Source organism: Podarcis vaucheri (genome assembly GCF_965113315.1).
Source record: "Podarcis vaucheri genome assembly, chromosome: 7".
NCBI lineage: Eukaryota > Metazoa > Chordata > Lepidosauria > Squamata > Lacertidae > Podarcis > Podarcis vaucheri.
Window position 1 is genome coordinate 74,822,819 of NC_138765.1, and position 26,800 is coordinate 74,849,618.

General features: G+C 46.3%; 1 protein-coding gene across 2 annotated transcripts in view; it reads left to right on the forward strand.

The window, feature by feature from the left end:
* Positions 1-26,800, forward strand: part of LOC309536172 (uncharacterized protein) — a 45,079-nt gene that overhangs the window by 12,811 nt on the left and 5,468 nt on the right. Inside the window, exons 4-14 of one of the 2 annotated variants that reach the window (XM_082230118.1) lie at positions 2,027-2,076; positions 4,717-4,770; positions 8,112-8,262; positions 9,846-9,928; positions 11,270-11,413; positions 12,913-13,194; positions 14,861-15,018; positions 17,482-17,675; positions 19,719-19,786; positions 22,182-22,349; positions 24,894-24,965. In XM_082230118.1, the coding sequence (XP_082086244.1) occupies positions 2,027-2,076; positions 4,717-4,770; positions 8,112-8,262; positions 9,846-9,928; positions 11,270-11,413; positions 12,913-13,194; positions 14,861-15,018; positions 17,482-17,675; positions 19,719-19,786; positions 22,182-22,349; positions 24,894-24,965 (1,424 nt within the window). Of the gene's footprint in view, positions 1-2,026; positions 2,077-4,716; positions 4,771-8,111; positions 8,263-9,845; positions 9,929-11,269; positions 11,414-12,912; positions 13,195-14,860; positions 15,019-17,481; positions 17,676-19,718; positions 19,787-22,181; positions 22,350-24,893; positions 24,979-26,800 lie in introns of both variants that reach the window. The other variant, XM_082230119.1, reaches the window with a different exon arrangement.

Here is a 26,800-nt window from a genome sequence, read left to right on the forward strand (position 1 = left end):
ACATTGGAACTCCTCCCTCAGGAAGCTAGATTGGCTCCCTCCTTCTTGTCTTTCCGCCAGCAGGTGAAGACTCTTCTTGTTCCAACAGGCTTTGGGGAACTGCCTGCTTGGCACTGTTTTTATTGTAATGATCAGTATGGTTCTAATAGATGTGTGTGTGTGTGTGTGTGTGTGTGTGTGTGTTTTAATTCAATCAATGCTTAATTGTTTTTTAAGTGAAAATCCCCCAAAAAATGTTGAGGGGTTTTTTTGGGAACAAAATTACATTTCCCAGACGTATGGCAGCCCTAGCAAAATGGATGCTGTAGCACTAAGCTATGAGCCTTGTCAGGAACATGGAACATGGATGTTCCCCATGCTGAGTGTTAAGTTGTGGGTGAACATATCAGACGACACAGTGATTCTTCAAACAGCTCTTGTTTATTCACAGGCTAGAACAGAACTGAACTGAAGGGTTCAGCCAGCCTGCTTATATAGAGCTCCAGTACAACGTAACTGTAGCAACTTTCTGTAACTATCCAATCACTGAACGTCACTTTCGATCCCTTATTTGCATAACTATCTACAGTATCCGCCTGCTGGCCCAGGGTGAGAACTTCAGTACATAACACTGAGTCTGACCATTGTCCCATGCTAAGGTTTCCTCCTGTCCTGTATAATACAGGATTGTCCCGTATTTCAATGTATAATGCTATGTCCTATGTTGATTCAGTACAGGAGGCAGTTTGTCCTGTATTTCTGTTTTGCTGATTCTCTCTCTCTCTGTCTCTCTCCCATACCCCCCAACACTTTGAAGTCAAACTCCAGGACGCCATCTTGCCGTTTTTTGCCGTGAGAGCAAGGTGGCCATTTTGTTTGCCATGAGCATCTTGCTTCCCCAGTCCCAAAAGCCACTTTTTCACACACAGCGCCCACAAATGCATGTTGGGGGGCACTGCACGAAATTGCAGCCCTGAAAATTTTGGGGGAGGGGGAATTTCACCACGAAATCGTGTGAGATCGTGACAACCAAAATGGCCACCGTGCTCTCACGACCAGGATGTCCTGGATTGGGAGACTTAACGGGGTATGCAATTCCCCCACCCTGTCCTGTATTTGCCAGACCAAAGTTGGCAACCCATTTAGCTCAGTATTGTCCACACAGACAAGCAGCAGGGTGTCGGGCAGCAGACATTCCTTACTTGGAGGTGGCGGGGATCGAACCTGGAACCTCCTGTGTTCAGTGCAAAGGCTGCATTACTGAGCTACCATCATTTCTCCTGCTGTTCCCTTCATTCCCAGGTTTTGTGCTGGTGCCCTAGCACTCAGCTGCATTGCCCTGCTAGAAAAGAAATAAGCATTTTTTAAAAGGCTGACTCGACTCTTGTGTCTCAGAGCTTTTGCAAAAGATCAATATAGCAGTTGTTCTTCTTGGGAGCGTTTCTGAGAGGGCTGCAAGTGATCTCTAATTATCTTGGATAAAGATGTGGCCTTCTGTGCCGTGTGCGCTGGGTGGCTAATCGCCACTTGACGATTGGAGGAGAAGTTGCGAAGGATTTTTGGTTGTAATGGAGGGGTTTTAGACAGCAGGGATGGGGAATCTTGTACTAGAACTCCCAGCGTCCCAGGCTATCAGTCATGCTGGATTATACAGCATTGTATAGTGTTATTCTTCTTCTTAGACATCCCTTACCATCAGTTAGGCTGCCTAATATATGTGTGATTGCTGTGTGTGAGAGTACAAACAATTGTTGCTATTGTCAGCAACACAGAGTGTTTCCACTGGTGCTCCTTTCAGACACGGGTTCCACTTTGAATTCTGTTCTGAAATACGATGGAGAATAGGCTTCTGCGTTTTTAAACTTTGGGTTTCTAGTTAGTTTCTTTTCCAGGGATTTCTTTTTTAAAAAAATTTAATAGTGGGCACATTCCTTCCTATTAGGTTCACAGGCTTTTAAACAGCTTCCTCCTTCAAATGTAAACCAGATTCTAGTAAATTCCGTCTCACTAATTTCCCTGATTGTTCTCCCTCTTAACCCCCTTTTAGATTTTTTAGTCTACAAGTTAGAAGCTCAAGAAGCCCTCAACAAAGAAAAGGTGGGTGAAATTAGAATCCTCTGTGGGTGTGAGAGGGAGGCGGGGTGGAGAGGGGTAGAAGGGAATGAGAGGGAGGGAAAGGGAGGGAGAGAGGGGTAAAAAGGGGGAAGGAGAGGGAAGGGAAGAAAGAGGGGGATGAGAGAGGGGAAGGGAGAGACAGGGTGGAGACAGAAGGGATGAGAGAGGGTTGGGGGAATAAGAGAGGGAGGGGTGAAAGTGAGGGAGAAGGGGGCGCACACACACAAAGGAATAATATCCTTTATCAATATGATTGATCCTTTGAAAATAATATTTACTATCCTTTATTAATAATATTCACTGTACATGGTTTTTCATTGCACTGGATTAAACCCATATATGGATGGATGGATGGATGGATGGATGGATGGATAGGTAGGTAGGTAGGTAGGTAGGTAGGTAGGTAACGGGACCCCTGACCATTAGGTCCAGTCGCAGATGACTCTGGGGTTGCGGCGCTCATCTCGCTTTACTGGTTGAGGGAGCTGGCGTACAGCTTCTGGGTCATGTGGCCAGCATAACTATACCGCTTCTGGAAAACCAGAGCAGTGCACGGAAACACCGTTTACCTTCCCGCTGGAGCAGTACCTATTTACTTGCACTTCACGCTTTCGAACTACTAGGCTGGCAGGAGCAGGGACCAAGCAAAGGAAGTTCACCCCGTCGTGGGGATTTGAACCAACTACCTTCTGATCGGCAAGCCCTAGGCTTTGTGGTTTAACCCACAGCGCCACTCATGTCCCTTGCGCGCGTGCACACACACACACACACACACATATATACATTTTCTGATTTACATTTCAAAATATTCATTTAAACAACCTTAAATCAATGACTTCCCTTCTTCTCTTTCTGTGGTTCATTTTGCATGCCACACATCCCTGCATATTTTACAAGCCATTCAGTAAACCATTGTTTACATCCATCAGAACTTATTTACACTGTTGAATTTATCTGAATGCTACCAGCGTTTTTAAATGAACACAATTTTCACCCATATATTCAGTAAACCCTCAAATCCAATAATGTAAGACAAAAATTAAATTATCCACATCATAACCTCCACTCCCAATCATCCCTTGCAACAGTATGCCCAAGTGTTATTTTTCCAGAAAAAAATTGTGCCGGAACTTGCCCTGAACACCTCCCTCGTTCTCTTAGAATGGCCATGGTTCCCACCTGAGAGGTGCCGGAACAAAGTTCCGGCAAGTTCCGGCTGGGGAAAAAAACCCCCGGGGTATGCCACTGCAGCTGGCCTTGCTTCCTCACAGCTCCCTTGACACCAAAGACCTAGATGAAGCGGTTTGTTTTTAATTGGCACCTCAGACTAGACAGAATAGGAGCTGGTTACTCTTTGAGGAGGGGAGAGAGAGTGTTCTGCAGCTGGTGTGCCACCACCAAAAAGACCGCCACCGCTGTGCTGGGTAATAAAATTGGTTGTTTTTCGATGTCGGTGGTGCTGTGGGTTAAACCACAGAGCCTAGGACTTGCCGATCAGAAGGTCGGCGGTTTGAATCCCCATGACGGGGTGAGCTCCCGTTGCTCGGTCCCTGCTCCTGCCAACCTAGCAGTCAAAGCGCAAGTAGATAAATAGGTACCGCTCTGGCGGGAAGGTAAATGGCGTTTCCATGTGCTGCTCTGGTTCGCCAGAAGCAGCTTAGTCATGCTGGCCACATGACCCAGAAGCTGTACGCCGGCTCCCTCGGCCAATAAAGCGAGATGAGTGCTCAACCCCAGAGTCGGCCACGACTGGATCTAATGGTCAGGGGTCCCTTTACCTTTATTATGTTTTTACTGTAATTTTTACTGTTGTTAGCTGCCCTGAGCCCAGCTCTGGCTGGGGAGGGCGGGGTATAAATAAAAATTATTATTATTATTACCGTATTTTTTGCCCTATAGGACGCACTTTTCCCCCTCCAAAAATGAAGGGGAAATGTGGGTGCGTCCTATGGTGCGAATGCAGGCTTTCGCTGAAGCCTGGAGAGCGAGAGCGGTAGGTGCGCACCGACCCCTCTCGCTCTCCAGGCTTCGCGGACCTCTCCGCAAGCAGCGGGAACGCTCCCGCTGCTTGGGGAGAGTTGCCTGCATCCCGAAGCCTGCGCGCGCTGATCTCAGCGCGTCCAGGCTTTGCGGACCTCTCCTCAAGCAGCGGGAACGCTCCCGCTGCTTGGGGAGAGTTGCCAGCATCCCGAAGCCTGCGCGCGCTGAGATCAGCGCGTCCAGGCTTCGCGGACCTCTCCTCAAGCAGCGGGAACGCTCCCGCTGCTTGGGGAGAGTTGCCGGCATCCCGAAGCCTGCGCACGCTGATCTCAGCGCGTCCAGGCTTCGCGGATCTCTCCTCAAGCAGCGGGAGCCACCGCTGGGCTCCCACGGCTTGCAGAGAGCTGCCTGTTTGGGGGCTGGGGTCGGGGGAAGCTCAGGCTGCCCCAGCCCCGCGCCTGGGGGAAAAATAATTTCCCCCCCTTTATTTCCCCCCCAAAAAACTAGGTGCGTCTTATGGGACGGTGCGTCCTATAGGGCGAAAAATACGGTATTATTATTATTATTATTATTATTATTATTATTAACCGCTTTCAGTCATTTTGGTTACTGACAGTTGTGCTTGTCACTTTTTCCTTGCAGCAAGATTCCATGAACAGATATGGAGCCCTGAGTTCTCAGCATAAGATCCTGAAGGTAAACGGACCCTGGTTCTTTTTGGCACAGGAATCTCAGCCATTTCTAGGGATGGGGGAACCTGCCGCCCTCCAGACGACAACTCCATCATCTCTAACCATTGCATTCCCATGCTCCTTTCCAATACTACTACTACTAATAATGGAGTATGGTGGAAGCATCACAGAACAATGTGGAATGTTGTCTGGATGGTCTGGTATTAATCCACTGTTATTGTGTAAATGGCACGTGGCAGAATTTATCCACTCAAAAAGAACAACCCACTCTAGAGCGGTCCCTACGTACTCTGGGGAAGGTGTCCAGAATGACTGTACACAAAGGTCTCGCTATCCAAACACAACATGCTCTCAGGACGTTGTTTGTTAGGCTCGCGTCTGCATAATGATTCGCCGATTTACATTGATTCCTATGGGGAATTTTTTAATGCGTTTCCAGCCACAGAATTCTGACCCCAGAAGACCACACAAAAACCTTGAAACCTTGCAAACCAGGAAGGGGGAAAAATGCTCTCTTATTTGTCCAGTCTCTCCTGCATCCTCCCTTCTAAGTCTATGATTATATAATTCAGTGCCTATTTATGTGTTTGTTTAGGCAAGGCTATCCAGGCCTGTAAAAGTTACATATATGTATTTATTTTAGCTGCTGTTGATTTTAATCATCTTTTGGATGTTTGAAAATGCCTTTTTTATTTTACTTTTAAAATCAAACATTTTAATGTTTCATGTGATTTTTTTTATAAACAGCTTAGAGCTTTTCTTACAGTCATGCGGCACACACACACACAAAATATACTTTAAATAATCTTCAGTGGGTCTATTTTGAGTAGTATTGGATGCAAGCTTTAGATTCTGTGGGATAAACCAGGTCCCCTTTGTGCCTATTGGTACACATTTAGCAGGATTTATTATTGTTTAGCAGGATTTATTATTGTTGTTAAATTTTGTTAATTTGTAATTTTATTCTTTTACCTTTTTTGTAAACCACTTTTTTTAAAACAAAAGCGCAGTATAAGCTTTAGATAAATAAATAATAAAAACAAAAATCAATGAAATCCTCTAAGTGGTTTACACAAAAGCATATAAAAGACTCATTTAAAAATACCGATAAAATAAAAACTTTAAAAACAAACATAAAAAATCTGTTTGAAAGGACAAAAGCTCAGTGAAACTCCAATCATGAGTTTTTTTAAAAAAAATCACACACAAGGTTTAAAAAGCCCGAGAGAGGGAAAGGTGGGAAAAAGTCTGTCTTTGTTAGTTTCCTTCTGGGTCACTTAACCCAGATTTGTTATGCTTTCACTGTTAATAGATTCTGAGTACACACTCTTTAATTTGGACTTTTACAACGCATTAATTGGCTACAGGGATTCTAGTTCCTTTTTTTTTTTTAAGTAACCAATGTAAGACTGAAGATGGTGGTGGTGATTTTTTACCTGCCCTTCATCGCAAAGTCCCAGGGAGGATTGCAACAATATAAAAATACAATGTTAAGATGTGTTAAAAGAAAAGAATATCATTATCATCATCATTATTATTAATATTAATATTGCGTTTGCTTTATTAGTTGCCTTCCAAACCACTGCCTCAAGGCGACTTACCTGTAACAAAACTAAAAACACTAAAACAGCAAATATGTTTAAAGCAAGACTGACAAGTGGAAAATTGTGGTGAAGACCCCATTATTCAGCTGGGGAATACTTTGATTGTTTCTGGAATAGCTCAGCCTTTCTTTCTATGACTGAACTGAAAACCCCCATGTGAGTTTATAGCCCTGTCTTTCTCTGCCCTTTCCCAAGCTAGGGACCTCTAAAAAACACCGGGGAAAACCCTTTCGCACGGTGCCACTGACCCAGAATTCACCTCCTTCGGTGTTCCCATAGTAACTTGCAGCGATCGTGCTCTGCTTGGCTTGGCAGCACCAATTATATATGTAGATCGATGGGTGCTCAGGTGAACCCCTGGCCCCTTATAGACAATGGCTAATTCTTCACAGCCACCCCAGTTTTTGAGGCTAGCTGGGCAGGGTTAGGAGAGGGAATGCTTGGGAGAAGAGAAGGGAAGAAATGGTGGCAGTGGGAACGAACCGCTGTCTTCCAGGGCAGCCATATCACTGAGTCTTGCCTAATGGTCCCAGTAGTTTGGATGATGGTACAGTATGTCTTGCTGACCTGGGAATAAACCTTGTTAAACTCCGTGGCGTCTGGGGAGAAAACCAGCATAGGACCGTACTATAAAAGTTTACCCTCGTTGGTACAAATGAAGCTCCCACTGCGGTTAATCAACTTGAATCTTATCAATCAGTCAACTTGAATCTATCAATCAGTCAGCTTAGAAGTTGCTGTTGCTGAGAAGGCTATCAGCCAGATAAAAATCAAACAACTGATAGGTGAAGTGATTGAATCTGAATAAATCACTTTGGCCAAATTGACGTACAAACTGCGTGATACGGGCAATTGTGACATCAAGCAAGAATGGGAACTTTTTACAAATTACTTAAAAAGACAACAAAATGATCTGGACTCCTTGGCAGGTTTTGAATAAACACCCACAAATTTATTAGTTGAACACGTGATAGATAAGGCAAGGATATGTACAATTTTATAAGATGCAGAGAACAATTTGTGCAAAGAAACCAGAGAGGGGAGCTGAGGGAAGTCCTTTGGGGGGGAGGGATGGGGGGGAATAATGTAATAGACTGGTAATTTGTTATGTTGAAATTGTTTTAAAAAATTTAAAAAATCTGAACACATCAAGATACAGCTTTAAGGCCTAATGTCATTAGAGAGCCTTTGGAGGTAAAATTTGAAACATACAAGTGGGAGCTGCCACAAAATGTTGCAGCACGGAGTATTCCAGTTCAGGACACTCCATTCCATTCCGGCCTTTCCTGATTTCCTCTTTCTTTTCTTTTCTTGCCACCTGCCTGTCAGCCTTCTGTGGCCACTGACCTTGCTCACTCCTTACCAGACATGGGTTCCCACAACCCTGAGGATCTTACTGTATTCCTACAAACCTTGGGGTTTCTTCCAAATCTAAGGATTCCTACGCACACACACACACACGCACACACACACGTGTGTGTATGGCATGGATGGTACCATTTTGACTGTATAAGTGCTTTGAGAGTTTTGTTTACAATCAAGTGGCACGTACATTTTAATGAAACAAACAAATCATTGGCACTCATTTCTGGACACTGTAGACAGAGGGACTGATTCCTTGTTAGTGATTTGGAAAGTTTCCGAATGGGGGAAGAGAAGATGTGAGTATGTCACACAGGCGTCTCTCGCCCCTCCGCTCCTGCCCTGTCTCAGTTCTAATTTTTATTTTTCCTTGGATTAGAATCAGCACGAAGATGTCAAGAAGCAGCTTCTCGACCTGCAGATGCAACACAATGGGCTGAAACTGGAACACCGCAAGATAACAGAGACCCACAACCAGAAGTACTCCCAGTTGCAGAGGGAGAAGGAAAGCGAGGTGGGAGGTTTGCAAGGTGAGTGCAGGATCCTGCATTCGCAGAGAGGATGGGAGAAGTCAGCAGCAGAGATTTGGGTCTCCTCCTCCAACTCCAGAGATAGGGTCATCCACCCCACTCTCCCCATCACCCCTTTCCCATCATCAAGGGCCGTCTTCAGGCGCCACACAATAGCCCTTCTGTTAGTGTGGTAGCATGCGGGGGGTGTTGTGGGTTAAACCACAGAGCCTAGGACTTGCCGATCAGAAGGTCAGCTGTTCGAATCCCAGCGACGGGGTGAGCTCCCGTTGCTCAGTCCCTGCTCCTGCCAACCTAGCAGTTTGAAAGCACGTCAAAGTGCAAGTAGATAAATAGGTACCGCTCCAGCGGGAAGGTAAACGGCGTTTCCGTGTGCTGCTCTGGTTCGCCAGAAACGGCTTAGTCATGCTGGCCACATGACCCGGAAACTCTACGCTGGCTCCCTCTGCCAATAAAACGAGATGAGCGCCGCAACCCCAGAGTCAGCCACAACTGGACCTAATGGTCAGGAGTCCCTTTACCTTTATTTACACTTTGAAACTCCCTGCCTACTGACACCTGGCAGGTTCCTTCATTGTATTCTGCATTGGGCAGGACTGGATGACCTCTTGCAACTTCAGTTTCTAAGGCAGCTACAGCCATTCTCGGATCAGGAAAGCATAACCACGGTTGTCCATGCCTTGGTGATCTCACATGCAGGAGTACTGCAATGCACTCTGCGTAGGGCTGTCCCTGATCTGCTTACAGCTGGTGCAGAAGATGATGGCTATAGGTCACTTGTGGGAATTGCATATAACGCCTTGCTTACAGGACTCGCACTGGCTGCCCATTTGCTGCTGGGCCAAATTCAAGGCATTAGAACTAACAAGCGAGTTCCTATTTAGCTCAGGACCACCTTGCTTGAGAGACCACCTTATTGTTCATACACACAGTAGCTGCGAGAGCTTCTCCAGCAAGGCCTCCAAAGCCTGCTCTGAAGTAACCTGGAGCAGGGCTTTTAGCTGACCTTGTTCTGCAGAATAGCATCCCTGTCAAAATACAACAGGTGTCCACTCTCTGCACTTTTCCTGAAACAGTTGAACTCGTTTTTGCTCCAGCAGACTCTCCCAGCTGAATAAAAAAGTATTTGCCACGAGTGTCCATCTGTTAGGATTTTTCTTTTAAATGTACCTGTTGCTTTTGTGTTTTTAGCTATTTTATGCGTAAATTGCCTTGAGAAGGTGATTGATAAATCAGCTGCCATAACTGCAACTCTGCAGTTAGCTTGGAAACCTAAATACAGTGGTACCTCAGGTTAAGAACTTAATTTGTTCTGGGGGTCCATTCTTAACCTGAAACTGTTCTTAACCTGAAGCACCACTTTAGCTAATGGGGCCTCCCACTGTCGTTGCGCCGCTGTGGCGCGATTTCTGTTCTTATCCTGAAGCAAAGTTCTTAACCTGAGGTACTATTTCTGGGTTAGTAGAGTCTGTAACCTGAAGCGTTTGTAACCTAAAGCGTCTGTAACTCGAGGTACCACTGTATTGTTATTTAACTGGAGCAACGTGTGATTATTGTCATTTATCTCCTCCCCCCCTCTGCAGATACAGTTTACAAGCTCAGGGAGGAGAGCAAGTTGCTTCGCAAAGCCCACCAGGATGTTCACTCACAGCTTCTCAGTGCTCAGGTAGGCTCTGGGGATGGGCAGCGCAGTGTAGTGGTTGGAGCACTGGACCAGGATGTGAGCAGGCAGGGTTCAAATCCCCACTTGGCCATGGAGCTCAGTGAGTAATCTTGAGCTGCTCACTGTCTCTCACTCTAACCTACTTCACTGGGCCGTATAAAATGGGCAGGGAGAAAGCAATGCACACTATCTTGCTCCCCTTGGAGGAAAAGAAGAAGAAGAAGAGTTTGGATTTGATATCCCGCTTTATCACTACCCTAAGGAGTCTCAAAGCAGCTAACATTCTCCTTTCCCTTCCTCCCCCACAACAAACACTCTGTGAGGTGAGTGGGGCTGAGAGACTTCAGAGAAGTGTGACTAGCCCAAGGTCACCCAGCAGCTGCATGTGGAGGAGCAGGGAATCGAACCCGGTTCACCAGATTACGAGTCCACCACTCTTAACCACTACACCACACTGGCTGAGATATACCGTATATACTCGAGTATAAGCCGACCCGAATATAAGCCGAGGCACCTAATTTTACCACAAAAAACTGGGGAAATTTACTGACTCGAGTATAAGCCTGTTCACCACACCACAAACCTGGTGGTGGTAGGAGCAGCGGAGGAAGACCAAGCAGCCCCAAAGGGCTGCTTTTGGGCTGCTCGTTCCTCCGCCGACAGTGGCAAAGGTGGAGGAGGAGGAAGGATCAGCCCAAAAGGACCCTCACTCGAGTATAAGCCGAGGGGGGCTTTTTCAGCATAAAAAATGTGCTGAAAAGGTGGGCTTATACTTGAGTATATACAGTAGATGGAATATACATATTCACTCAGTGATTCATAGCGCTCAGCCACAGTGGCCTCCCTGACATTACCACCTCTCTCGTTGTGAAGACGGTGCCCCATCTTTTAGATTTTTTTTGAGGCTGAAGTGTTCATACAAGTTACCGGTGACTGTAAACTGCCCACTTTGCCTTTTTTCCTGATGGCACCAGGGGAAAAAATTGGGGAAAGGGGCAGAGAAGAGGCAAAGTATATTTCTAGGTGTGCTGGAAAGAAAATAACAGCATGTGTTCAGTACAGGTGTTCAGAAATGTGGGGGGCAAAGGAGGCATGACCTCTCTGTTTACCCCCCCATCCCTGCTGCTGCTCAGCATCTTGTGAAGATGATGAATTGAATTCATATTCTGCCCTTGTTGGGAGCCCATTGGGAGCTGTCCAAGGTCCTGATTCCTGCCTTGATTGACCTGCCCAGAAGAGCCTTAGCTAAAAACGTTATCACTGGAGAGAAACGGATGGTCTCTTCTGTCCAAAAGTGATTGTTCTAACTCCTTTGGGGCCCTTGCTTCTTTGGTCTGCCTCCAGGTCCAGATGGAAGAGTTCAGGCAGCTCAAGGAGACCCTTCAAAAGATGCCGAGCTTTAAGGAAGTGGTGGGGGCCAAAGCGCAGCTGAAGAATGAGCAGCCCCCAGGACAAGGACTTGGCATGTTGCAGATTGTTAGGCCAAAGGTAGGATGTCTGGATGTCCCTCTCCCTCCTCTCTCACCTTCCAAACCTTAGACCCAGGGGAAAGAGCTTCACACTCGAGTAGGGTAGTGGTAATAATAATAATAATAATAATAATAATAATAATAATAATAATTGTACCCCTTCCATTTGGCTGGGTTTCCCCAGGCACTCTAGGCAGCTCCCAACAGAATACTAAAAACAAGATCAAACATCAAACATTGAAAACTTCCCTAAACAGGGTTGCCTTCAGATGTCTTCTAAAAGTCAGGTACAGTGGTACCTCGGGTTAAGTAATTAATTCGTTCTGGAGGTCTGTTCTTAACCTGAAACTGTTCTTAACCTGAAGCACCACTTTAGCTAATGGGGCTCCTGCTGCCGCCGTGCTGCTGGAGCACGATTTTGTTCTTATCCTGAAGCACTATTTCTGGGTTAGCAGAGGCTGTAACCTGAAGCGTATGTAACCTGAAGCGTCCGTAACCCGAGGTACCACTGTAGTTGTTTATTTCCTTGACATCTGATGGGAGGGCATTCCACAGCCCCTCTGCCTGGTTCCCTGTGACCTCACTTCTCGCAGTCAGGGAACTGCCAGAAGGCCCTTGGATTTGGACCTCCGGGCAGAATGTTGATGGTGGCAACGCTCCTTCAGGTATACTGGGCCGAGGCCATTTAGGACGTTAAAGGTCAGCACCAACACTTTGAATTGTGCTCAGGAACATACTGGGAGCCAATGTAGGCCTTGCAGGACCGGTGTGATAGGGTCTTGGCAGCCACTCCCAGTCGCATTCTGCCGCCTTCTGGATTAATTGTAGTTTCCAGGTCACCTTCAAAGGTAGCCTCACGTAGAGCGCATTGCAATAGCCCAATATGGCCCTCCAGGTCTCTGCCTGGCCCTCGAGACTCTCTCCAGGCGACACCGCCTCTCCACAGGCCACACCTACCTTTGCCGGTCTGGAATTTGCTCTTGCACTCATTCTGCGTCTTGTTTGTCTGGATGGAGAGGGGTGGAAGAGTGTTTGTAGAAGCAGAGCTACTGTACAGAGGTGACATTCACATTCGTTGACTTGCCTGCCGCTGGCATGTGGCCCCTGGAAGGGAGTGTGGCCCTCGGCTTCCCCGCCCCTGCTGTATACCAATATCAAACTCATTCACCAAGGGTGGATTCTTATGTAGGCAGAACGGCACCATGCAAATGCCATAGGGAGATAGTATCCGCAGGCCTAGAGGAACACCAGTTTTTGAATTGTCATCGTTATTATCTCTGGGAATGGGGTGTCAAAAGGGAAATGTCCAGTGAAGGCAGAGCATGCTCAGTGAGCATGGAATGCTGAAAAAACCAAGGAAGGGGAACGGAATGGCATGTTCTAGATAAGGGACTGGCAGAAAGCACTCCATACTGCAACACCTTGTTGCAGATCCCACTTGTTCAGGATGAAGTGCAGTTTCTGAGGAACCTCTTCCTGTCTAAGCTTGTCTTTCCTGGGTTTTTTCCCCTCGTCTAGGCCTCACTAGGCAATGAAGCAAAACCACCCCAGAGTCCCTTGGGGCAAGCTGCAGTTCCAGCAGGGAGTTCCCCTGTTGCTCCGGCCTCTAGCATCAAACAGCAGGGAGAAGCCATCTTGCCTGAAGGCAACGGCAGGCCTCAGGTCAATGTGCCGTTTGGCCAGGTGGCCCCGCCCCATGAAGTCCACCTGCCGCCTCCGGCCTGGCCTCAGGCGGGGCAAAGGGATAGCCCCATAGTCCGCTTCACGAGGATGGTGAATAGCGTACAGAATGGGATCCAGGTAAGAATACTAAAATAATATAGAATAATAATAAAAAATGTGAAGATACACTTTCTTCAAAAAACCAGAGCTATTCTTACTAGGTATTTTTACAACGGACATCCCAAAGGACAATAAGAGAGTCTTTTTGTACGCAATAACGGGTGCCAGGATAGCCATTGCAAAACATTAGAATAGTAACACAATTCCAACAAAGGAGGAATGGTTAATAAAATTAAGCGAATATCTCGAACTGGCGAAATTAACAGAAATAGTAAGAAATCAACCAAGTGAAAAAATCAGGAGAGAATGGGATGTCTTTACAAATTATATGAAGAAGGTTGGTTCCCCAAATTATGACTGGCTTAGCCTAGCCTAAAAATTCCACAGGTAAGCAAATTGTCTCTCCACAAAGTTTAAAATGATTACAGACAACCAAAGATATAAGGTTAAAGGAACAGTATAGTGGTAGAAAAGGGACACAGGTGGTTCTTTGGGTTAAACCACAGAGCCTAGGACTTGCTAATCAGAAGGTCGGCTGTTCGAATCCCCGCGACAGGGTGAGCTCCTGTTGCTCGGTCCCTGCTCCTGCCAACCTAGCAGTTCGAAAGCACGTCAAAGTGCAAGTAGATAAACAGGTACCGCTCTGGTGGGAGGGTAAACGGCGTTTCCGTGTGCTGCTCTGGTTCACCAAAAGCAGCTTAGTCATGCTGGCCACATGACCTGGAAGCTGTACGCCGGCTCCCTCGGCCAATAAAGTAAGATGAGCGCCGCAACCCCAGAGTCGGCCACGGTTATTGTGAGGATAAAATGGGAAGAGGGAGAATCATAAATACCATCTTAAGCCCCTTGGTTGGAAAAGATGAGCTATAAATGGAATGAATGAATGAATAAATCTTTAGGTTCAGTGTACCCATTCTGCTGGGCGAGAATTGGGACTAGTCCACGTGACAGTTTATAGTGAACTTATGGCTTCTCATCCATGCATTTTTTAATGCAGCATTCACACAATGCTGTCTTTATCAAGACACCACCCCATATTATCCCTCTTCAACTTTCAAATTTGCATTTATTGAGAACATTTGTACCCCAAAGCTGCCAGAGAGGCTTACATGTAATCCATTTGAAGCAATGCAGTCCCTTCTCGCAGATTTAACAATCTTAAAACAGCAACATCCATGAAACTCAAGGTAAAAGGGACAGGGAGGGAAGAGAAAATAAGCAAACTCAGGCACTAACTCTTAAACAGTCGTTCTTACGACAGCTGATGTACAAACAGTTGTGGCTAGGAGGTGGTTTGGTGGAGCTGGTTATTGTCAAAGCTGCTGGAACGAACCCTGCTTCCCATATCTCCGACTCTGGCAGTGTGATTTTCTGTGGAAAATCCATTAAGGAAAAAGAAGGGGGGAAACAACCCATAGGAAATGGTAAATCTGGATTAAAATCTGAGGTGAAAAGATATGCCTTTAAAAGCAGCCTAGGAATCAGCCAGTGATGCTTGTTTTATGGTTCAGGAAAGCCCCGAGTCCACAGTGAATTGTTATGTGGAAGTGCCCTTTCTCCCCTCAAAATACTCTTCCACTGGGTCTCCCCAGGCCTAGTCATCGCACTCAAGCCACTCTACCACACTGTCTCTCCAGCTCTGCTTTCAGGGTATGTGTCCCCCTTTTGCTTTTTCTATCGGTAGGATCAAAAAGCTGCTCAGAGCAGGCCGGGGGAGAGTGAGGAAAACGTTCCTTCTGAAGACATGGCGAACAGCTTCAGACTCCTTCCTGCCTCAGAGGAAGCCCAGGATTTGGAAAAGCAGCCCTCTGTGGGGAGCCAGCGGGATCATGCTGTGCAGAGGTTTGTAGCCTTTGTGGGTTGGGGTTCACGGTCACCCCACCTGTCAGGAGTGAGCCAGCAGTAAATCACACAGTGCAAGTTGGAGTTAACTCTTTGTCAGCAAAAACATGACCAACACAGGAGTGTCAGGCCTAATGAGCACAGCAGCTCATCCCTGGGAGGTCTTACTCCATGAATCAGTTGCTGAAACTGAAAGTCCCCACCTCCCCACAGCTGCCTAAGTCACAGGGTTTCCCCCCAAGCAATCAGAGACTGCACCTATGTGTCGCCAATCTCTCCTCCACCCATTTCATGCCTCTTCTAGTTCTGGGAGATCAGAGGGGAGGGGAGCTTGGTGCAGCAAGAGTGGGAGACACTCGTGTCTCTTCCCCAGCCTGACTCATCTCTGCCTCTTGGCCTCTCTCCTCTCACCCTCCTGCTTCAGCTTCTGACTCTGATTTTGAACTTCCCTCTGCCACAGACTCTCCCAGCTCCCAAAGTCCGGTGACCTCCTCAGTTTCTGACACCACCTTCCCACAGTCATCTCCCTCTGACCACCGCTCCCAGAGTTAATAAATAATAATAATAATAATAATAATAATTTTTTATTTATATCCCGCCCTCCCCAGCTGAAGCCGGGCTCAGAGCGGCTAACAACAATAGAAGTAACACAACATTCTAAAATCAATTCATTTTAAAATCAATTCAAAATCAAATTCATGGCAACCATTGGGCTAGAGTTCTGTGAGGATTACCAAAGGAGGGGGGGGGGGTCAGACTGTGCCTTGGCCAAAGGCCTGGTGGAACAGCTCTGTCTTGCAGGCCCTGCGGAAAGATGTCAAGTCCCGCAGGGCCCTAGTCTCTTGTGACAGAGCGTTCTACCAGATTGGAGTCATGGCCAAAAAATCCCTGGCTCTGGTTGAGGCCAGCCTAACCTCCCTGTGGCCTGGGATCTCCAAGATGTTTTTGTTTGAAGACCGCAAGTTCCTCTGTGGGACATAGCAGGAGAGGCAATCCCATAGGTACGAGGGTCCTAGGCCATATAGTTCTGAGCCTTCTTCCATTGGTGGTCCATGACTTAAGAAGTCTTACTGGATCAGGTCGATAAGCCATCTAGTGCAGTATCCTGTTCTTACGGTGGCCTACTAGGTGCCTATGGGAAGCTCTCCAGCAGGATTTGAGTGCGACGGCGAATGTCCCCTCCTGCAGTTTCCAGCAGCTGGTATTAAAAAACTTTCTGCCTCTGTCCTTGAAAGCAGAGCAGAGCCATCACTGCTAGCGTTATCCTTTGCAAATTTGCATCATTTTCTTTTAAAGTCATCCAGGTTGGTGGCTTTCCATTGGCATGAATCCCAGAATGCAACTTGCACACTGTGTGAAAAGTCCTTTGTCTATCCTAATCTTCCAGCCTTCTGTTTAATTGGCTGTTCACCTGTTCCAGTGTTAATAAGAGACCGAGAAAAACTTTCCCCTGTCTACTTTCTCCATGCCCAGGCATCATTTCATCTGCTTCCATCACATCACCTTTTCTCTATCTTAAAAACCCCAAATATTGTAACCTGTCCTCATAGGGAGTTGCTCCACCCATGTCAGCATTTTGGTTGCCCGTTTTCTGACTCTGCAATATCCTTTTTGAGTTGAGGCAACCAGAACTTTTTTGAGAATGCTGTGTGGGTGTTTCTGGTTAGGTATAAAAGGCTGACAATCTGTACAGGGCGTTGCAAGCTTCTGGTCTTTTGGTAGCAGAGCCTGCTCAGCACCTCTCATTAAGGAAGCCTTAAGCTGTTTATTTCAAAGGCTGCTTCCTTGTGCTTGCCTCTAATTATTCAGTAATCCATCAGACTCTGTGGGAGAAGTCCGAGCTAAGTAGGTGTTGTTTTTCTTCAAGGTTATATGGAAATATGAAAACAGCAGGTGATAAGTGGAAGCCGAGGAGGATAAGAATATATTTGGCGCTCTCTCTCTTCCCAAAGCGCAGGCAAAGGCTGGAAAAGAACCATAGGGACATCAATTTTCTCCACAACGGCCATTACTTTCACAGAACACTGCCCAGCCTTGCTCAACCTGGTGCCCTCTGGATGTTGTTGTTGGACTAGAAATCCCCATTCATCCCTGACCAATTGTAAGGTTTTAAGAAACAACAATTGGAGGGCACCAGACTGGCAAAACTCTCAGTGTGGTTTAACCATCAATCCCTCTTCCCAGCAAACTCTGGGAATGGGAGCTCTGTGAACAGGAGTCTCTTAACAACTCTCAGTGCCCTGAACAAGCTGTCATTCCTAGGATTCTTTGGGGGAAGCCATGATGGTTTAAAGTGGTATGATACTGCTTTAAATCTATAGTGCAGATGGGGTCTCAGTATAAGGCACCTTGCTATGTGTCCCTGTTCCAACTTTACAAAAAGGTGGAAGAGGCAATTCCTGAGAGATTCTCCTGACTCTTTCTTTCTTTCTTTCTTTCTTTCTTTCTTTCTTTCTTTTGCAGCTGGCAAGACATAGTCAACAAGGTCAATGCCCAGGTGGATGAAGAACAGGCTCCTCGTTACCCACAAAGCCTCCAAGAGCAAGCGATAGCTGACATCAATCAAGTGCTGGCCAATCCACAGAGAGGGGCAGGGAAGCAGCGAGCGAGTTGGGAAGCGGGAAAAAGAGGAACGGATGACGAGGAACTCCATATGGGTATGGGTTCCGGAACTTGTCGTGATCTTAAGGGGGCTGTTATGTGGGCGGGCAGAGGAGGATTCTGGGATTGCTCCACGTGATGTCACAGGGAGCAATCCTGCACATCTGCACATGCATGTTTTGGGGTGGTGAGTTGGGAGTGGGAAATGAACTCCCGTCAATGAAATACAAAGATGGGCAATCTGTGGCCCTCCAGTTTTGCCAAACTCCCATCAGTACCAGAAAGTCTGTGGTCCAGCTGCATCTCTGATATAAAGTCTTGTCCAGCCACTAGATAGATAGATAGATGATAGATACACACACACACACACACACACACACACACACATTTTGTGTGGAACAAAAGCAGGAGAGCCATAAAGCATTCATTCATTCATTCCAGTTCCTATCCTGCCCTCCTTCCCAAAGGAGTCAAGTGCAGCAAATATGAAAATGTTAAAACTGAAAATGAAATGAAAATAAAATCACTTAAAGGCCATTAAGAAACAACAACAACCAACAAAAAAACATTCAGAACTCAAAGCACATGTGTGTGAGAGAGAGCTCCTTTATGATAATGGGGTCATTTGTGTGGGTTTGGCATTGTGCCTTGTACAAATCTCTGTAAAAATACAGTAGTCATGGAAGTGGGGTGAAGAAAGCTGGGTGGGGAGGTTGTTTGTCTGCCAGGGGCCCAGTAACCAACTGGCAGGGCCGGGGACTCCGTTGGTTCCCCCTGGGATTTTCCCATCATGCCGTCCCCTCCACTTCTCTGAACGAAAGCTACTTGTTGCCATGACGATAGAGGGAGCATCCATGCTGCGCTCCGTCCTGCCACAGCATCGCTAGGCCCACAAGCAGCCATCTTCACTGGCTCTGCAGCTGGGTGGTTTCCATGGATACCTTGCAAGTCCTGCTCTCACCTGAAGGAAAACCCCTGCCCCGGCCGAAAAGCATGTAAATTAACATTATTATATATTAAATTTCTAGGCTGTCCTTCCTCCCAAAGGAGCCAACTAAAAGTAGAGAAACAATATCATTAAAATAAAATAAAAACCTATTGAAAAGCATTCCAAACTTCTGTTTTAGAAAGAAAGAAAGAAAGAAAGAAAGAAAGAAAGAAAGAAAGAAAGACAGACAGACAGACAGACAATGGTCATGTTTTAGCATAGCTAATAAATAATTTTCAAGGTTTCTGGGAACAATTTCTCTCCATCATCAAATGCCTGGGTGAATAGGAATGTTCCTTTAAAAATCTCTCCTGAATGTTAATAATGAGGGAGACAGAATCATCTCACCCTGGGAGGCACTCCGAATTTAATCCCCTTGCCTTTCTAAAAGGAATTGGAACCAGCACACAGACATGATTTATTTCATTTCATTTCATAAGATTTACACTGCCTGGTTGTAAAACAAACAAACAAAAATATGCTTCTAGGATCAAGCCACCAATTAGTGTATAAATTGTACTAATTTAAATATTAACACCTATGGAAAGAATCCTCCTCGGAGTTCTTGTTCTTCAGCAACTGAGAGACTGGACACACAATGGGGGGGGGGTTAATACAAGAGCCATATTTCTTAATTTGTTCTTTACTGGGTTTTTTAAATTGTAGGTTTTACTGGAAAGTATCTATATATACATTTATAAAAAACAAATGCAAGATTGGAAAAGTGAGAAACCAAGAGAAGCTGAAATACACTTTCCCCTTCCCTACTGTTGAGCTTGAGATTGTATATTCTTTGGGGCAGGGATCCTGCCTCTTTGGGGGTTGTGCTGCTCCCATTTTCATAGGCTTTGGAGTCGCAGGTTTTAGAAGCAGGACAAAATTCGGTTGGGAATGCAAACCGTCTGCTTGATGCCGTAATCAATCTTACAAAGCGCAGTTGGGAGAAGTGGAATTTGAACCCACAGCTCCCAAAGAGACGGTGCTTTGTCAGGTACAGGGCAACAAACAAGATGGATGGTTCCTCCACATACAGGAGCTGACTAGACTGGAGACAGGCATTGTTAAGAGGTTTGACACTTTCACCTTTTCTTTTCTTTTTACTTTTGTTCAGATGCTGGCATGATTGAGAAAGGAGGCAATTCTCAGCCCCAGAAGGATGCAGTCATCCAGGAACCAGTGGTAAGAAGAGAGGAAACTGGGATTTTTACATAGTCGGGAAACAACATGTGGTGGCACCCCACTTGTGGAATACTCTCCCCAGGGAAGCTTGCCTGGCACCTTTGTTGCATATCTCCATATATTATTTTGTTGAAATAATTTTTATTTGATTTTAAAAGTATAAAGTTATAACAATACAACCATACACATACACATTTGGAGATTCCTCCGAATCTCTGGACTTCCCACCTTCCTCTCCATCCTATTATTAAACTTTTTCTACTGCATCTTTCTACACCATCATATTTCACTATCTTCTAAACATTTTCTAAGGCTGATAATGTGAATGTTTATTTAAATCCTGCCATCAAGTCTATTGACTTTCTTTGTTTGTGCAAATATAATATGAATGGTTCCGAATCTTTTTCAAAGTCTCTGTTGTCTTTTTCTCTTAGTCTATCTGTCATTTTTGCCATAGTTCATCAACTTCTCTTGCCATTGTTCTTTAGCTGGTATTTCTCCAGTCTTCCCATTTTGTGCAATCAACATTCTTGCTGCTGTAGCTGTCCAAGTTGGAGGCAGCCTGGTGAGATGGGTTTCCACATCTTCAACATGTGCAGCTTAAAGATAGACTTCCCTGTCTGCCTCCCACCATTCAGTTTCATTCGATAATGCTTATTTTTTAGTACGATGAGGCGGGAGAGAAAAAGCCATGTAGCGCTGGCTGCAATGGGTCGACTCTAAGAACCATAAGAAGAACCTCATGGATCAGGCCGATAGCCCATTGTGGCGATCACACACAGGGCCCCCGGACGTTTGACGGTCTATTGACCCTGTGCCGCCACTGCGATTGCTTTTTCTGCTGCCACCACCCCGTATCTCATGGAGACACACACAGTCCAGTCAGTTGTTAACATAAACAAATAATCAAGTTTATTTTTAAATGCAGGAACAAGCTTATGGTTTCAGTTAGTTTTTCTGACAGTTTCTTAATTTTAGTTCCTAATAACTTCAAACTGATTACAGTGGTGCCTCGCAAGACGAAAAGAATCCGTTCTGAGAGTCTCTTCGTCTAGCGGTTTTTTCGTCTTGCGAAGCAAGCCCATTGACGGATTAGCGCTATTAGAGGCTTTTAGAGGCTTTTAGAGGCTTTTAGCGGCTTATCGGTTTATCGGATCAGCTGATAAGCAGCTTAGCGGCTTAGAAAAAGGGGGGGAAGGGAAAAAAACCCGCAGGAACTCGCAAGACATTTTCGTCTTGCGAAGCAAGCCCATAGGAGATTCGTTTTGCAAAGCACCTCCAAAACGGAAAACTCTTTCGTCTAGCGAGTTTTCCGTCTTGCGAGGCATTCGTCTTGCGGGGCACCACTGTATTCCCAACTATCTATCTGACTCCACCTAACAATTCATCTCACTCTCTCACAATACAACTCTACCAACCCACACCTAAACCTCCCTCTTCCTTCTTCAACTCCCAAACCTCAACTCTCAACTCAACTGACTTTCAAAACCTCCCACTCTAACTTTTATTCCCCCCTTGCATTCTCACTGGCCAATCACATCACACCTATTTTAACCCTTTCCTTATGACCCATCCTAGGAGGCAAACGCCACACCCATCTAGTCCAGAATCCTGTTCTCACAGTGGTCAAGCAGATGCTGCAATGGGAATTCCACAAATATCACCCGAGCACAAAAGCACTCTGCCCTCCTGGCATTCAGAAGCATTAATAATAATAATAATAATAATAATAATAATAATAATTTATTTATATCCTGCCCTCCCCAGCCAAAGCCGGGCTCAGAGCGGCTAACAACAGTAAAAATAACACAGTTTACATAAAATCACAATCTAATAATTGAAATACATTCTGAAATCAATTCATTCTAAAATCAATTGAGAGTCAAATTAATGGCAACCATTGGGCTAGAGTTCTGTGAGGATTACCAAAGGAGGAGGTCAGACTGTGCCTTGGCCAAAGGCCTGGTGGAACAGCTCTGTCTTGCAGGCCCTGCGGAAAGATGTCAAGTCCCGCGAGGCCCTAGTCTCTTGTGACAGAGCGTTCCACCAGATCGGAGCCACAGCCGAGAAAGCCCTGGCTCTGGTTGAGACCAGCCTAACCTCCCTGTGGCCCGGGATCTCCAAGATGTTTTTATTTGAAGACTAAGGTCCTCCATGGGACATACCAGGAGAGGCAGTCCTGTAGGTACGAGGGTCCTAGGCCGTATAGGGCTTCCAACTGTGAAGGCAGAGTGTAGCCAGCTACTCCGATGAATTTGCCCCATCCTCTTTAAAAGGCATCCAAGTTGGTGGTCAACACTGCCTCATGTGGGACTGAGTTCCACAGTTTAACCGAATAGGACTAGCATTGGAGACAACTCTGTGTGGGTCCCTCATTCTTTGCTTTCCTGCTCAGGTGCCTGATGCTGCTGACCCTGCCAAAGACCCCAACAATCAAGGGGAAGATGAATTCGAGGAGGCAGAGCTGGAACGCCCAGACTTTGAAGAGAAACTAGGTCAGGCCGTTCCACTTGGCCACACCAACGGGCCAGCTAAAGATGCAACAAAGGGAAAGATCCCGAAGGTAAAACTTTTGTTTCTTGTTTGGAGTTTGACCCTGGAGCTGTAAAGAGTGTCTGGAACTGGAGGCAGCTCAGATGACAACACAGTAAACCATGGTTTGTTTGGGTGGGAGATGCTCCTCAGAAACCCTTGAGCGCCACCTCCTGCTCTTTTCTCCAGCGCAGCCGCAAAGATGAGCTTGGAAGTTTGTGGTTCTGTTTTCGATCAACTGCAGCTCTCCGTGGTGCACAGACCTGATAAACCGAGGTTAATCCTAACAATGCAGTGTTACGGGACCTCAGCAGAGCTGTTCCCACCTGATACCCTTTAAAGCTGCTCAGGCTGGTCTGGCCCCTTCAGCAGAGCAAGCAACTGGCTGTTCAGGCTCTCTCAGACCTTCCTCCTCCTTCCCCACACTCGCCTGTGGGTTATTATCCGAGAGACGAGATCCCCTACCTTGTTTTGACAAGCTGCCAAGCCTTCTCTGTGTCTCCTGTTTCTCCAAGGCTGCATTTTACCTGTCAAAATCTAAAACAAAAATTGGTAGGTAGGTAGGCAGGCTTGGTTTGTTTTGTTTCTTTAAAAAGTACACTCACACAGTGGCATCCGAGCCAGTGGCGTAGCGTGGGTTGTCAGCACCCGGGGCAAGGCAAGTAATTTGCGCCCCCTAACCCATGGATTTGTGCCCCCTAACCCTAACCCCCAGATGTTGCGCCCGGTGCGGTCAGCCCCCCCCCCCGCACCCTCCACGCTACGCCACTGATCCGAGCAGAAATTGTGGCCCTCTCTAGATTGGTTTGGCTGTAGAGTTGGGTAGATCTGTGTGCTGCAGATGTTCGTTTTTGGAACTAGCTTGGAAGGTGTGGAGTGCGGAGGGAGGGAGAGGGGGACAGAGAAAGAGAAAGGGAGGAAGAATTATGTGTGTGAGTGTGTGAGAGAGGGGGACCTTTTCTGACACCTGAATAGGCCTTTCCTTGCAATCCTATGCTGTCTCTGACCTTCCTAGGGTCTGGGCAGAGGATTCAGGGGACACTGTAGGGTTTAGGGCAGGGGTCAGCAAACTTTTTCAGCAGGAGGCCAGTCCACTGACCCTCGGTCCTTGTGGGGGGGGAGACTATATTTTGAAGAAAAAATAATGAAGGAATTCCTATGCCCCACAAATAACCCAGAGATGCATTTTAAATAAAAGGACACATTCTAGTCATGTAAAAACACTGATTCCCAGACCGTCCATGGGCCGGATTTAGAAGGCGATTGGGCTGGATTGGGCCTTAGTTTGCCTACCCATGGTTTAGGGTATAGTTGGAGGCTTTTGAGAAGCCCAGGTGACATATTCATGGGGACTAGATGCTTGTTATCAAAGTAAGACCTACCCAGAATTGGCGCCTTGAAATTACTGGATCTAAGTTAGTCACATGTAATGATTTTGGAAATACAGTGGTACCTTGGTTCTCAAACTTAATCCGTTCCGGAAGTCCATTCCAAAACCAAGGCGTGATGCAAAATGGATAAATCCGCTCCAGCAATTTAATATGAATTTTACTATCTAACAAGACCATTTGCCCATAAAATGATAGCAATAAATAATGTACTGCAGTCACACAATCAATCAATCAGTAGCTGAACTGGGTTCCAGACAGTCACAAAAACAAAACAAAAAAGAGCCGCAAAAACAAAAATGCAAAATAAATAGCAAAACCAGACAGACCTCAACATAACACTCAAATCGTCAGCGTAACACTCAAAACTGAGCACTTCAGCTTCCGAAAAAAGTTCGCAAACCAGAACACTTACTTCCAAGGGTTTGCAGTGTTTGGGTTCCAAATTGTTTGAGTACCAAGGCGTTTGAGAACCAAGATACCACTGTATCCTTTTTTCCAGACCATTGACTCTATTGGATTTGTGTTTATAATTCTCTCTCTCTCTGTCTCTCTCTCTCTGTGTACATATTTTATACACACTGTGTGTATATATATAGAAAGAAATTAATGGCCCTAATCATTAGTCATGCTGATCAATTTCAGTGGGTCTGCTCTTGAGTAGGACTAATGTTGGCTACAACCTTGTTAGCTGCCTTAAGGACTACAGGTGGTTCTTTCTGATTTCCAATTACAGTGAGGCTCTTTGAAAGGGTCTCTTGCCTTTCCCATTGAGGAGTTTCTCCCCGGAGTCATGGTTGGGCAGGATCCTGACAACTCCTTAATCCAAAATATTTACTGTGTGCATTCCAGAGAGAGGTAATATAGTAAAAAAAAACAAAACAAAAAAAAAAACCAATGCCGTATTTACTCGAATGTAATGTGCACCTTTTTTGGCCAAATTACGTTGTGAAAATTAGGGTGCGCTGTAGATCTGGTGGCGCCAGCAAATACTTTTTTGGTTTCAAGGTTTTGAAAACTGAGGTGCGCATTAGATTCAGTGGTGCATTAGATTCGCGTAACAACAACAACTCGGGTCTTGCCAGTCCTAGCCCAACAGTCTTAACCCCCTACACCAGGCTGACTCGGAGCAGATCTACAATTTCCTTAATAAAACCCCCTCTTTGTTCCTTTCCTTTCCTTTCCAGGATGCTGGTAGACCAAAGAAAATCGCAGATGACCCAATGGATGATTATCAGGAAGACCAGGAGCAAGATCTTGTATGAAACACAGGTTCTTCTCTTTTCTCTGTCCCTCCCCAACTCTCAAACCTCTCTTGAGAATATGCCTTAAAGACAAATGCTAATGCTGTTCAAAATTCCCAGGCATCTTTTTTACATTTAAGGCAGGTTTCCTGGTCTAAAAAGTTACAGATTTCAGCAGGAAGTTACAGGACGTGCGCTAGCTGATAATGAGGTGCCCCCGTAAGGGAAAATAATAATGGAAACTCAGTATAAAAGGGTGCCTGGAGAATTCCTGGGGATTGCTCTGCCTAGTAATCAGTTGGTTAACCAGTTAACTAAGGAGTAGTGGAGGGTGCCCCACTAACCTTGGGCTTCCCCCAGCCGGCCCCCCACTGCCTGCCTTCTCCGTTGTCGGATCTCCTTTTCCAGCCGTCCAAGTTGGTAGCTGTCACTGTTGGCATGTGACCAAGGAAACGGGGGCAAATGGCAGGCCCCATCTGTCTCCAGCCCACCGGCCGGTGTACCGGGCGATCTCCAGTCCTTGGTGCAGCATCTGCGACCCGAGCTTCAGAAGCTAGGGCACGCTACTCAGCAGAGTAAACACTACACAACAGAATGTCAGGAGACGTTGTGTGAGCATATTTACAAGCAGTTTATTCAGCATAAAGGTAAAGGGACCCCTGACCATTAGGTCCAGTCGTGGCCGACTCTGGGGTTGCGGCGCTCATCTTGCTTTATTGGCCGAGGGAGCCGGTGTACAGCTTCCAGGCCATGTGGCCAGCATGACTAAGCCGCTTTTGGCAAACCAGAGCAGTGCACGAAAACGCCGTTTACCTTCCCGCCGGAGCGGTACCTATTTATCTACTTGCACTTTGACGTACTTTCCAACTGCTAGGTTGGCAGGAGCAAGGACTGAGCAACGGGAGCTCACCCCGTCGTGGGGATTCAAACCTCCGACTTTCTGATCGGCAAGTCCTAGGCTCTGTGGTTTAACCCACAGCGCCACCCGCATCCCTTACATACATCAGGACAAAACACCAGGACATACATCAGCATACATCAGGACAAAAGGAAAACATGTCCGATCTCCTTCATGTCCAAAGCATCTGTCCCGAATCTTCCAACATTCAGCTTCATTGGATGTCTGGCAGTTCTAGGGAGAGAAAAAACTTCTCTCTGTTTCTCCACCCACTTTTGGTCACTTTGGTTTCCTTTCTCCTGAAGGAGTCCAGGGTGGCAAACACAGAAGCAGTCGAGCATCTAAAGAACAATTCCAATACAGGAGCAGACTGGGAAGGAGCTCGACTTAAAAGCCTTGCTGAAGTAGGGAGGGCTTCGGCAGGTGCCCAAAAGACAGTGCCTGTCTAGTATTTAATGGGAGGGAGTTTCAAATGATGGGGCCACCACAGAAAAGGCCCAGTTCCTGTGTTGTGTGTGGTATGGACCTCCTGATAAGACCGCATCACTTGGAGGAGGCCTTCACCTGCAAAGCATTCAGGTATCCTAGTCCCAAGCGGCATAGGGACTAGCACCTTGAACTTAGCCTGGTAGCTGAAGGGCAGTCAGCACAAGTCTCTCAGCAGTGGCATATCATGATGGTGATGTCCTGCCTCATTTAATGCACTCTGATTCCACTTTAACAGCCATGGCATCCTGGGAACTGTAGTTTAAGGGGAATGAGAGTCACTAGGAGTCCCCTGCTCCCCTCACAGAGCTACAGTTCCCAGAGTAGTTTAACAAGCAGTCCCTCCTCTCAAGGAGCTCTGCATGCAAAACGTTCTGGGTCCAATTCCCAGACAAGAATACTGAGCTAGATGGGGAAATGGGCTGACTCCATGTGAGGCAGCTTCATATGCCCCTTTTAAAACCAC